This window comes from Nelumbo lutea, chromosome 1, assembly GCF_056320005.1.
Source record: "Nelumbo lutea isolate HS-2025 chromosome 1, American lotus-T2T, whole genome shotgun sequence".
Classification (NCBI taxonomy): Eukaryota; Viridiplantae; Streptophyta; class Magnoliopsida; order Proteales; family Nelumbonaceae; genus Nelumbo; species Nelumbo lutea.
Genome location: NC_142684.1, coordinates 37,300,811 through 37,314,419, shown reverse-complemented (window position 1 = coordinate 37,314,419; position 13,609 = coordinate 37,300,811). Strand labels below are relative to the sequence as shown.

Genomic DNA, 13,609 nt, shown 5'->3' with positions numbered 1-13,609 from the left:
TTTGCAAAACAAATCTCAATGATTGAAATCGGTTGTCGGTAGTCTTGGTTTCCATCAGAGAGAGTGCATCCCTGATCATTACCTTTGTCCGACAAAGGGACTGATCCTGTCCCAACATACCTAGGTTTTGACCCCCGCTAAGGATCTCACTGATTGGTACATCAAAGACAGTCCAATTCGACACCTAGTGTAGTATCATAATCGAGTTTAGGGGTCAGGTGTAACTTTCCAATTTTGCCCATTAATCTCCAAGGTCCAGGGCAATACTGGAAATCTGGTCCGTTTCAAAGATTTAATTAATCCTACACTGCATGTGCCTTGGGTCTCACCTTGGCGGCTGAGACAGGCCACCCCAACCGACTTGGTGGCACATCAGTGTCAGCCTTATCAGGATAGGTCTCCCCAGACCGACCCATTGGCTGTGAACATTCTAAACTAACACGAGTCTCATTAAGTGTCCAGTTTAAGGGTATAACACAGAAACAATCCACAAGAACATGAATCAAATATGCACTTTATTCATTTATAATAAATGTCAAAAGTATATTATTCTGATTGAAGCTAAGGGCATACAAAGACTGTCTAACATCCACACCTATACATACCATATTCTAGTACTTCTCACCTTGGTTTATTTATTCCCATTCTTCTTGAAACCCTTGGGGTCTGTTTAGTAGAAATTGGTGAAGGCAAGGTTGGGGTGAGAGTTTTTTTTTTTTTTTTCTCTTCTACCATCTAGTGTTTAGTTGTTTATAATAAATATATGAGAATTTATTTTCTATTTTTTGGTAGCTGAGAAATTTAGATGGATAATATAGCTTGGTCCATCTTGTGCTCATCAGTTGGTAATTCTGCCTAATGTACAGTTGTACACATGGTAGTTGCACCCTTTCTAGCAGCTGATGTAGTGGAATTTAGGAGCCATATGCCATGTCAGATTCTTCAAATGAGCATTTGTGAAGGTCATGTTCACTGTTTTCAAAACTGACTTGGAGTTTGAGCGAGTTTTCCCTATGGATAGTCATTGGCTCAACCTTCTTGGTCAAATGGGTCAACCCATGCCATTAAAGCAATAAAAATTCAGAACATAATATAAAGTCCGGTTACTTAGCAAACGGGTCAATTGTTCAACTGTTTGGGTCAACTGGTTATCAAACAAATCATTGTTTTCTATGCAATCTAGTTGGTAATAGGTTAACTGAGTCCAGAGTAGTAATCTGGTCATCAAGTCATCAATCTGACTGTCTGCTCACTTTTCATTTTCTCACTGGGGTTGCACTGTTTTAGTGAGACTATCCCCCCCATTTTGAGATTTGAAATATTTCCCCTCTCCTGGCACAAAACAAGCACTGCAAAATGGCATCTATTTGTGATATTTTCCTTTTTACTCATCCATTTCTTGGCAACCAAATAGACCTATGCTCTTATATTTTATCATTAAAACTCATAAGCAAATATAATGTGTAGGCATATTAATAATTTTACCATAAAATGCTTCTCTTGTGATTTTTATTACCAAGGTGGGTACCTCGCTGCCTAAAGAGGTGTCTTATTTATATAAGACATGGCATTCAAGTAAGCAACTGACCAAACACACATTATCAGTGATGCCTTGACGATTATGGTTGATATGCTTACTCATCACATATTTTTATCTTTTAGCACATATGACAACACAAAGAAAAAAGAATAAAGGATTTGACATTGGATTTGCTTTTTAGAAAGAGTTCTAGTTTAAATTATTGATTTTCAAAACTCCTCCTTGGAAATTTCTAATTCCTGATTGATTTTGTACTGTCAAGAAAAGAAGAATTATTGGGAATGTTTTATAAATTTTGGGGATATTGTGGATCCTTTTTGGTAAATCTTTGGGCTTCTTTCAGCCTTCCAAATCCTGTTATATTTTTTGCAGGTTAGCCTTCTGTATCAGGAAAGCATCATTGAGAACATACAGGCTGCAGTTGAATTGAAGTTGAGGAATTCAGATACTGTGAGGACATTCCACACACATTCCACACATCCCTCTACATCTGCTCCTCTTGGTGCAAGGAGGGATAACCAAATTAATTCCTCAGATCCTGGTAAGAAACCATATCTAGTTCCCTTTCTGCAGAATTTTATACCTGTATAGTCATGTAAACAGTCACATGTATGCTATTTGGTAGGAATCCTCTTTTATTTCACCAACATTTCTTTTATGTTTTTCTATCTTCCTGTAGTGTCAAAATCCCAGAAAGTCCCTGTGCATAAAGTTGTGCGAACAGATACTCTGGATCCTATGGGAAGATTGCATGCCTACTTGCCTGCCAAGCCTCCTAGACAACAAGGAGGGAATTCTTGCTTAACTGCTGTGCGGTGTGCTCACATTCTGAATCTAGTCTAAATTAATTGATTTTAGTTGATTATTATATGTTAATTTCATATCGTAAAGGTTAAAAGAATTCTGTTGTCTTTTAAAAACAAAAATTTACTGTCTCAAGAAAGCCTTCATAGTTTCATTAAACCATGCTTTTCTTGAAGGAAGGTTGGGATCCATCATATGGATGGCCGAACCATGCTAGATGGTTGGGTGAAATTTCAAAAAATTTCTCAACCTTCTAGGAATTGAATTCCCTGCAATTCGAAAAACTGCATTTTTCTAGGATCGATCTTATACTAAAATGGACCAAATTTGAAACCAAATAAAGAGGGAGATGTATATTTGATATGGATACCACAAGTGTAGATCCCAAGGTGGAAGTTCACGCCCAAATCATAAAAATATATTTTGCAAAAACCAAACACTGCCGGCATTTTAGGTTTCCATCAGAGAGAGTGTAAACCCTATTGTTCACTTTGTCCGATAAAGGGACCGATCCTATCTCTATGATCACCCACTCAGATAAATTCTCAGACTACCCCAACATACCTAGGTTTTGACCCTCAAAGGATCTCACTGATTGGTATATCAAAGACAACCCAATCCTACACCTAGTATAGTACTATAATCAAGTTTACAGGTTATGTGTAACTTTCCAGATTTGCCCATCTATCTCCAAAGTCCAGGGCATAACTGAAAAATGGTCCAGGTTCAGTGTTTTAACCACACACTACATGTGCTTTCGGGTCTCACCCTAGTAGTTGAGACAAGCTGCCCCAACTTCTTTGGTAGCACATCAGTGTTAGACTTGGCAGGATAAATTCCCCAAGTCCATCAAACAGCTGAGAACATTCTAAACTAACGTGAGTCTCATAAGTGTCTAGTTTAAGGGGTAAATTCACGGTAACATACCAATATTAACATGAAGCAATAATGTACTTTTATTCATTTATAATAAATGTATCTATACATCAATTTGATTGAAACTAAGGGCATATACCGTCTAACATTTTTTTGAGCAGACTACATTAGTGGTTGAATAGTCTTGGCACTACACATTTCTTTGAGCAGACCAAATTGCTATATGATTCATGAGAAGCTTGAAAAATTAGACTGGAATTCAAGAATCAAAGTTTTCATATGTGGGAAACCATTTCTGTTAAACCATCTAACATTTCCAATTTTTTATCATGCTTTATAGTCTCAATTTCCTTCAATGTTGCCAACTCAGTCCTATCTTCCTTAGAAAGAACATTGCGAGTAAAAATTGTTGGATAGGATTTTTTGCAATTCCAAGTCAATGGAGGACAAGTTTGAGTTCATAAGAAACGGGCATGAAAAATGATCTTTGAATTCCTTGAACTTACTCAGTGGTTGGTTATTATGTGGTGTACTGACAAAATTTCACTGCTTAATTTGATGTAGAATGAACTGCTCTGGTACCAAGCTGATGCTGGATAGGTAGAAAACTTCCATTTGAGGCTTATCCCCCATTTTGAGGGTTGATTTAGGTGCTGAGAAGGCTGATCCAGAAGATAGACACCATTAACTTTACATCCTGTTTAAATGATCTTTCTTCAATGCTCAGGCCCTAAAAAGCAAAATGGTTTGAAAAGAAAGTTATGCAATAATTTAAAGTTCTAGTGAGAGAACTAATAGATGTCATGCTGGAGATCATGAAGAATGGAACTAAGAGAAACTCCATCACTTAGTTGGACTTTACCCAACTTGATGTTGGGGTATGAGATCTACCAAAGCATGACTTGTAGGAAACAAAGTGAGAAGTCATACCAGTCGTATCGTTAGAGGCGCTTGAATCAATTATCCAAGGTCTAGGAGTAAAAGCATGAAACTAACAAATATTACCTGACTTTGCAAATGCAGTGGGAGCACCAGGACTCAAAGAGGTACAAGTACAAGCTCCATTGTTCTCAAGCTGAGTTGGCAGCAACAGAACTAGAGGATTATGTCTCTGATTCTGTAGCAGCAGTACCATTACCCCTCTTCCTGTTCTCAAATCAGTCTTGCTTTAAATGAGGATAGAGTTTCCAGCAACGTTCTTCGGTGTGCTTGGTCTTGCAATAATCACAGATTACCTCCTATGTCTTCTTAGCAAATGCAGTGGGAGCAATAGGACTCGAAGAGGTACAAGTACAAGCTCCATTGTTCTCAAGCTGAATTGACAGCAACAGAATAAGAAGATTATGTCTCTGATGCTGTAGCAACATTAGCATTAACCTTCTTCCTGTTCCTGAATCAGTCTTGCTTTAAATGAGGATAGAGTTTCACGATACAATCTTTGGTGTGCTTGGTGTTACAATAATCACAGATTACCTCCTATGCCTTCTTAGCAAGAATGACCTTGCCTCTAGTATCTGTCTTAAATCTAAAAGTAGCAGGAGCTGAATGATCTTCAACAATGGTGGGACCCATAGCTTATAACATTATTCCCCCTAAACCAATGGATAAGCTATAGGAAGACTAAGGACACTGTCACTCAGAATATGTGTAGTAAAATCAAATTTTGGAATAAGTGCAGCCAAGACTATAAATACTCGGTTTTTCTCAATGTCTCGCGAATACTAATCATCATCTATGAGGTCCCTCCATTCAAGAGCCTTCAAGTGGTCCATCTCCTCCCATAGCATCTAATGAAGTGAATTACATGCTCACAAACCTTTCCCTGTGTCACCACGGCTAGCCTCCCCTTGATAAATCTTGATGGTGTTACTACTCTGAGAATAGGTAGCATCATAGTTTTCAAGGCACCAAGGCGAGGTGACAGGGGGGCACCTTGTCGCCTACTTTCTTTAATAACTATCCTAGGGTAGTTCCCTAGGTTCCATAACCAACATTCTTTAATAACTATCCATAATTTTCATAAGAAAATTATAAACTTCATGTTTAAGTCTGGAAAATCAACATATTTATGAGAAGAAAAAGAAGAAAGGAAAGAAAATTCAAAAATATATAGGGGCTGAACCCCTATTTTTGTTATAGGAAAAGAAGAAAAAAAAAGGTGGAAGAAGAAGAAGATGTGGAATAAGAAATGTGTTGATTAGACAAAATATAAAATTTTTCCCTTAACTATTGGTCCAGATTTTGAAGTCATTGAGGGTTCAATACAGCAGTTAGCAATGTTTGTGTTGATTAAACCCTAGCAAATAAGAAAATAAAAAGAAATTAGTTTATAAACACAAAAAATTAATATTTTTCTTTAATAATGTCTATTTTATAATTATAATCTCAAAACAACAACAATATAAAAGTATTTTATTATACAATATGCAAAACTGCTTGGCAACTGGGTGAGGCGAGCCTCCAAGGGCACCTTGTTGCATAGGCGTCGCCTTGACTACTATGGGTAGCATTAAACCTATCCCAAATATTCTCCGCGGTAGACAAGAACATGTAATTTCATGCAATATAATACTGAATTGAACAAATCAACCATGACATTGAAGGGATGAGAGATCCATCTCATGGACGCCCAAAGATTGCGGAATAAGGGGGCGAATTTCAAAAATTTTTCTCTCCCTTCAACTGGGAATCACATTCCCTATTTAGAAAATCATATTTTCAAGGATCATTCTTGAACCTTAAACTGAAGCAGATCTGAACCAAAAGGAATGGGAGAGAATTATACCTGATACGGAGAAGTAATATCTCCTAACGAAGGTGTTCACGCCCAAGGAAGGATCCAAAGACTACTCCCACTGAAGATGGCGCAGTGCAGGATGGAGCAGAATCAGCAATGTTCTTCCCCAAGAACTCTGTCCTTCGCAAGAATCAGTAGAATGGTACGTGAGCACAGCTTCCTTTTCAATCATTTCTCAAAGAACTGATGTCAAGATCCAATCTTGACTTCTCCCACAACTGGAGATCGAACTGGCAAACAGGGCGGCAAGAACAGGGAGGCGGCAAGAGAGTATTCGCAGGGTGCAGAATTCTCTCTTCTTTTGTTTCAGCACTAAAGAGGATCTGATGTATATCTCCTAAAGGCTGCCGCCCCCTCCTTCTTTTGTTAACTTAAAAGATCAGCTTCTAATCCCATTAGGAGGTGCTTATCCAAATCATATTTGGATCAGCCTTCTCTTCTAGTGATAAGGATAAACCCTTATCTTATCTGCAGATTAGATTAGCTTTCTCCTAATCCCATTAGGAGGTTTCTAGATCTGAATCACATTCAGATCTGGACTCTCTGAGTGGATAGGATTAAGACCCTATCCTATCTGCTAATCCATCTCAGAATTCACCCCTTTAATTAACTAAATAAATAGCCCAGTTCAAAATGGGCTTTAGGCCCATTAAGCTTATGTGCTCACTTAACCTTCCTAACTGCTGCCCAGTTGGGCTTCCTTGTATGGCGTGGGACCCAAGCATTGTTCTACACATCAACCACATGGGTTCGGCCCAGCCTTTGTTACAAGGCCTGGTCGAATACACTGTTAAAGACATTGCACCCCCTGAAACCCATCGAATGGGCTCTATGGGTCCAACACTTACCCTAAGTGGTATCTGGGCCAAGCCACCTTGTAACACCCAAGGACTGTGGGCAGATGCAAAATTAGCCCATCAGGTATTATCCTCAATGGTCTTACACTTAACCTCTCAGCCCTTAATGATCATACACTGCCCGACAAGAGAGGACCTCTCCCTCGGCTGCAAGTAACAGTGTTGCACTCTCTACTTATATGGATCCCGGGAATTAAAACCTTTTTGCAAACATTTTAGAAACCATAATATATATACTTTTATATCTCATATAAAATACTTTGCAAAACAAATCTCAACGGTTGAAATCGGCTGCCGGCAGTCTTGGTTTCCAACAGTGAGAGTGCATCCCCGATCATTACCTTTGTCCGACAAAGGGGCTGATCCTATCACTATGATCACCCACTCAGATGAATTCTCAGATTGTCCCAACATACCCAGGTTTTGACCCCGCTAAGGATCTCACTGATTGGTACATCAAAGACAGCCCGATCCGACACCTAATGCAGTATCATAATCGAGTCTAGGGGTCGGGTGTAACTTTCCAGTTTTGCCCATCAATCTCCAAGGTCCAGGGCAATACTGGAAATCTGGTCCAGTTCAAAGATTCAATTAATCCCACACTGTATGTGCCTAGGGTCTCACCCCGGTAGCTGAGACAAGCCACCCCAACCGACTTGGTGGCACCACAGTGTCAGCCTTGTCAGGATAGGTCTCCCCAGACCGACCCACTGGCTGTGAACATTCTAAACTAACACGAGTCTCAATAAGTGTCCAGTTTAAGGGTATTACACAGAAACATACCAAGGAAACATGAATCAAATATGTACTTTTATTCATTTACAATAAACTCATAAAGCACATCAATTTTGATTGAAACTAAGGGCATACAAAACTGTCTAACAGACATGACCATTAAATTTTACTACTCGCATCAAGGATATGCTAGATCATCAACCTTAGGTCTAGTTTGCTTCCCATTATGGTACCCTAACCTTCTATATGCTCCAGTAGATAGTTTCACCAAATATGTGAAGGGAAAAACCGGAGATCAAGAAGGATAATAGAGTTTCATTGAGTGATAATTGAAGCAACAAGATATCTCTTTGTAAACCTTGTCTCTAGGCCCCTGCATTGATTATTAATCAAGGTTCTTTGTTTAGCCCAATTAACCCAAAATAAACAGAATCATGCCTATTAAAAGAGTTTCCACAAGTGCAGAATCCTCCAATGGTATTTACCACCGAATTGCTTCAGTTGTCACAATCAAAACTTCTTGAATCAATCTCTACAAACAATTGCAGTTTCAAAAGCTTGTATGTGTTGTAGACTTGGAGTATCTTTTCTCTAGTGTGTTTTTCACTTCTCAAAGAAATGTTCTATATTCTCTTAGTTGAAATCTTAGTTAGATCAATAGGATGACTTCCAGATGTTTTCTCTTTTAGACCTCAAACCCTAGCTTCAAATATATAACCTAAAGATCAAGCTTTAACCCTAGAATCAAGGGGGCTGAGATCAATGCCATTTGGACAGCATGGGACCCAGAGGGTTTCCAAACAACTTGACAAAATAACCTGATTTGAAATCAGCTGAAGTGCAATTTCTACTCGAAGTAGGAGAGGATATAGGGCTTCCATGTTAAGTCCAAAATATTTTGGAGTTATATTCTATTGGGTTCCTGCCAACTCAAGGGCTACTTTGAGGGAGCCTGCCCTTCAACCAAAAGAAAAGAAGAAAAGAGGTAATTGAGAGGTAAATGTCAGAACTATGATGAAGAGTAACTGATTGAAGATACTCTACATCTTTGTAACTAATTAGGCTGATGTAACCTCTTATTGTAGAAATATCTTATGTCATGAATTGCTTGTGACTATGGTAAGCCACCGATTTCTCATCCTTTGTCGGCCTTTTGGTTGGATCAAGCCAAATATCCACTACCGCTCTAGTAGTGATTTAAAAAGCGTGCCTAGGCGCACTAGTGAGGCGCATTTCAGGGTAGGTGCCTCACCTAGGTCCTAGGCGCAACCCTTTCAAGAGGCACATGCCCGGTGCGCCTTGTGCCTCAGCCCAGTCGTGCGCTTTTTGAAACTTCGCTTGCTCACTGAAGCTTTGAGAGCCCCCTATTTGGTAATGTTGTTCATTCATTCGTCCTAATAAAATGTCTTCTTAAAAAGCAATTAAAACTATAAATTCATTATTTTTTTGTGTGAGAACTAAGAATTTAAGACCTAACGTGGACTTATTTGGGCTTGCCTCGAGGGGTGTGGTACAAAAGCGGCTCATAGAATTAGGAACGTAATATGTTTTACATCACATTAGCTACTTGAAGTAATGCAATTGAGAAAAAAAGAGATTGTGGGTCTTATGTGCTTGAAAATGTTTTATATATTTGATTTTATTTTTAAATTCTCATTTGAATATGCTTTACATGTTATATTTATGTATTTTAATATTAGATAATAGGTTTTTTAAAACATTTATTTTAAAATTAAAGTTTATATTTTTATTAATATTATTTTTAATAATTTTTTTTTTATTTTTGCATTTTATTTTTGAATTTTTTTTGGCATTTTTTTTTAATTTTTAGCCTTTTTTTTTATTTTTGCACCTTGCTTTAAAAGGCGCGTGCCTTGCACCTCAGGTGCAAATTGACCCCTGCGCCTTGCGCTTTTAAAACACTGCACTCTAGATGGATCATGTAGACTATGGGTTGGGTCATTTGGGCCCTAATAGCCCTCCTTTGTTTGAGTTCAACCTTGTTATGAAGGTTGAAGTGAGGAAATTGATGATTCAGCACCTCACATGGTTTCCATGTGGCATCTTCAGCAACCAAGGCTTACTTGTACAATGTTCTTACTGGTGCAGACCCAATGAAAGTCTATGATTTTAGAGGGCTTGACTTGAAACTCTCTAGAGTTGAAGAATTGAGGCAAGGTGAGTCTAGCAATGGCTTGTTTGCTCAATTCTTTCTTTATAAGTGATATGTTGGGTGTAGTTTAGAGGAAGGGGGAAGATTGAATTTGTATGCAACCGGTCTAATGTGCTTAAGGATACAGAATGGGCAAAAGAACCTGGCAAAGAACTTTTGCCATGAGCACTGGGAAAAAGTGGTTTGTTGGTATGATTGAAGCTTCTGATTAACATAAGTACTGATCTGATATTTAACCAACTGATGTTTCTGGTTGTAATGGATTCCATCTTCCGTTGAGCTCAAATCAAGTTGGCTTTTAGCAGCTTCAGCACTTTGTCCCGATTAATGAGGTGCTCATCTACTAAGGCTACTGCTATGAGTCTGACTTGTATGTTGAAATGGAGGCGGGTTATGACCGTAGAGGGCCTTGTAGAGTGTTGTTGATGTTGAGGTGTCGGGGGTCGATTGCAGTACCCATGGTACATGTGATTGTATCGTCTCTTTGGGTCAGCGAAATGGCATATAATGTGAGTTGGGAGATTTAAATGTTTTAAAACGCTAGAACATGATGTGACAAGACCCCTGTCAAAAAGTCAGACCAATGGAACAATGGAAGGGACAATAAATATTGTCCACCAAACAGAATCCCCAAATCAATCTTCCACATCCCTAAAGTACCACAAAACAAGATTGAGAGACAAATATAGTGTAGGAAAAACATTATTGATCACTACACAGTGCTTCAAATGACATGATACCACTTCTGGTCTCCCCCAATAAGTCAAAAGAACTTATATTTGGCAGCCAACTCTGTTAAGAAACTGCTGATCATTTTCCACATGAAAATGCCTAAAAATATCAAATCACCACCAACCCCTTCAAGATTTACACCAAGATTCATTTTAAATCAAGCTCTATTGGGAGAGGGGCTCATTTTCTTCTTGGTCTAACAAGCCAAATGAACTTCTGACATTGGTCACCTGCGATGTTGTTGTCAGCAGTCAGCAGGCCCTTGGACACTAAAAATAAGTTGCTGTAGTTTCAACAATAAAAAACCAGAAACTTAAGAGGCTGACTAGAGGAGAAAAGAACAATGCTGAAGGGATGGGAGATCCATCATATGGATGGCCGAACCCTGCAAGAAGGTTGGGCGAAATTTCAAAAATTTCTTTACTCCCATGCTGGAATTGTATTTCCAATTTAGAAAACTGCATTTTCAAGGTTCGTTATTGTAACCAAACCAGACCAAATCTCAAATCAAGATTAGGGAGAGGTATACCTGATACGGAATCTACGCAAAATTGCTCCTCCCAACGAAGGTGTTCATGCCCAAAGAGTGTACTGAGTCCTCCCTCCACTGAAGATGACACAACTTAGGATGATTCAGGATCAACAGGTAGTTCTTCACCAAGAACCTTTGATTCTTCAGTAAGAATCGAATGGGGTAGTGAACACAACTTCAGAATTGTTTCTTCTAACAAGAAACAATATCAATATCAAATCTTGATCAGATTCAAGAAATGGAGATCGAACAGGGTAGGGCGGCAAGAGCAGGGAGAAAAAGAACTGAAGGTAGAAATAGTCAAATTGAGTTGTCTTTTGTGTGGTTGTGTGTATTTATCAGATCTACCCTGCACTTTATTTATAGCCTTAAAGAGGTGATCTCCTAATCTGATTAGGAGTTCTCGATCCAAATCTTTATTTGGATCTGAACTCTTTAAGTGATAAGGATAATCCCTTATCTTATCTATAGATCAAGATTAGCTTTTCCTAATCAAATTAGGAGTTCCCTGATCCAAGTCTCTATTTGGATCTGGACTCTTTAAGTGGATAAGAGTTATCCTCTTATGCTTATCTACTGATTCATACTTAGATTCGCCCTTATTTAATTAATCCAATTAACCAGTTCGAAATGGGCTTTAGGCCCATTAAGCTTTCATGCTCACTTCCTTTTAATGCTAGTTAGCTTGACTCTCTTTCTATGGCGTGTGACCCTATCATTGATCTACACATCAACCACATTAGTTCAGCTTAACCTTTGTTACAAGGCCTAGCCGAATTCACTGTTGAATACAATGAACCCCTAAGTCCATCACCATGGGCTCTTAACGGGCCCAACATTTACGCTAAATGGTCCTTGGGTTCAGCCATCTTATGAAGGCCCAAGGACTGTGGGTAGATGCAAGACTAGCCCATCAAGTATAACCCTGAATGGTCTTACACTTAACCTCTCAGCCCATAATGATCAAACACTACCCGATAAGAGAGGACCTCTCCCTCGGTTGCAAGGTACAATGCTGCACTCTCTACTCACATGGATCCCGGGAATTAAAATCTTTTGCAAACAATTTGTGACAACATAATATATATCTCTATATAAATATATTTTGCAAAACCAAATTTCAAACACATTTGAAATTCATTGCCGATAGTTTAGGTTTCCATCCGGGAGAGTGCATTTCCTCGATCATTCACTTTGTCTAACAAAGGGGCTGATCCTGTTACCGTGATCACCCACTCAGATGAATTTTCGGACTGTCCCAACATACCCATGTTTTGACCCCCTCTATGGATCTCATTGATTGGCACATCAAGGATAACCCAATCCGACACCTAGTGCAATACCATAATTGAGTCTAGGGGCCAGGTGTAACATTCCAGTTTTGCCCATCTGTCTCTAAGGTCCAGGACAACTTTGGAATTTGGTTTGGTTCAGGGTTTCAAGAAAACCCACACTGCTTGTACCTCAAGTCTCACCCTGGCAGTTGAGACAAGCCACCTCAACCAACTTGGTAGCACATCAGTGTCAGCCTTGGTAGGATAAATCTCCCAAGATCTATCCAACGACTGTGAAGATTCTAAATTAACACGAGTCTCATGTGTCCAGTTTAAGGTATTACACAAAAAAACACCACAATAACATGAATCAAATATGTACTTTATTCATTTACAATAAATGTCATAATGTACATCATTCCCTGTGATTTTCTTGGACATCCTACAAACTTGCAAAGAAAAATTAATCGCAGATTGCAGAATCGATATCTGCAAAATCGCAGATCTCTAAACTTCTTTCTACGAAATTTTCTCGTTTGTTGCGCACTTCAGCACTCTCCAGATGAAATAAAATAGAAAAAACCTAATTTTTCTATTATTACATCACATTGAATTCCTATACAATGTCTAAAAAAAAAAAAATTATTTACAGACCAAATCTTATAGAAAAGAAATAGCAGGGTGCGCTAATCTTTGCACCGAAAAGATTCGATCTCCATCACACGCGCAGCCCAAGAATTCAAGAAACATTCACAGGACAATTCTATAAATATAACCGAATAATTACGATTTATTTTCCAGATCCTTCGCCCATAATCTGGGAACCAATTCCCAGAAAAAATGCTAACTGCGCAAATCGGGTAGAATGCCTTCTGCCCATTTGCGCAGATCCATATCTGATCTAATATGGTTCAAGACTTGAACCTAGCTCTGATACCACTGAGGGAATGTGAGATTCATCATATGAATGGCCAAACCCTATAGGAAGGTTCGACGAAATTTAAAAAATTTCTTTACTCCCATCCGGGAATCGTATTCCCAATTTAGAAAACTGCATTTTCAATGTTCGTTCTTGTAACCAAACTAGACCAAATCTGAAACCAAGATTAGGGAGAGGTATACCTGATACGGAATCCACACAAAATTGCTCCTCCTAACGCAAGTGTTCATGCTCAAAGAGTACTAAATCCTCCCTCCACTGAAGATGACACAACTTACGATGAGGCAGGATCAACAGGTAGTTCTTCACCAAGAACCGTTGATTCTTCAGCAAGAATCGAATGGGGTAG

At 38.8% G+C, this 13,609-nt stretch overlaps 1 protein-coding gene across 2 annotated transcripts in view; it reads left to right on the top strand.

The window, feature by feature from the left end:
• Positions 1 to 13,609, top strand: part of MLH1 (MUTL-homolog 1) — a 104,514-nt gene that overhangs the window by 44,982 nt on the left and 45,923 nt on the right. For both annotated transcript variants that reach the window (XM_088982022.1, XM_088982102.1), the window contains exons 8-9: positions 1,913 to 2,081; positions 2,220 to 2,355. In XM_088982022.1, coding sequence (XP_088838148.1) covers positions 1,913 to 2,081; positions 2,220 to 2,355 — 305 coding nt within the window. The remainder of the gene's footprint in view (positions 1 to 1,912; positions 2,082 to 2,219; positions 2,356 to 13,609) is intronic.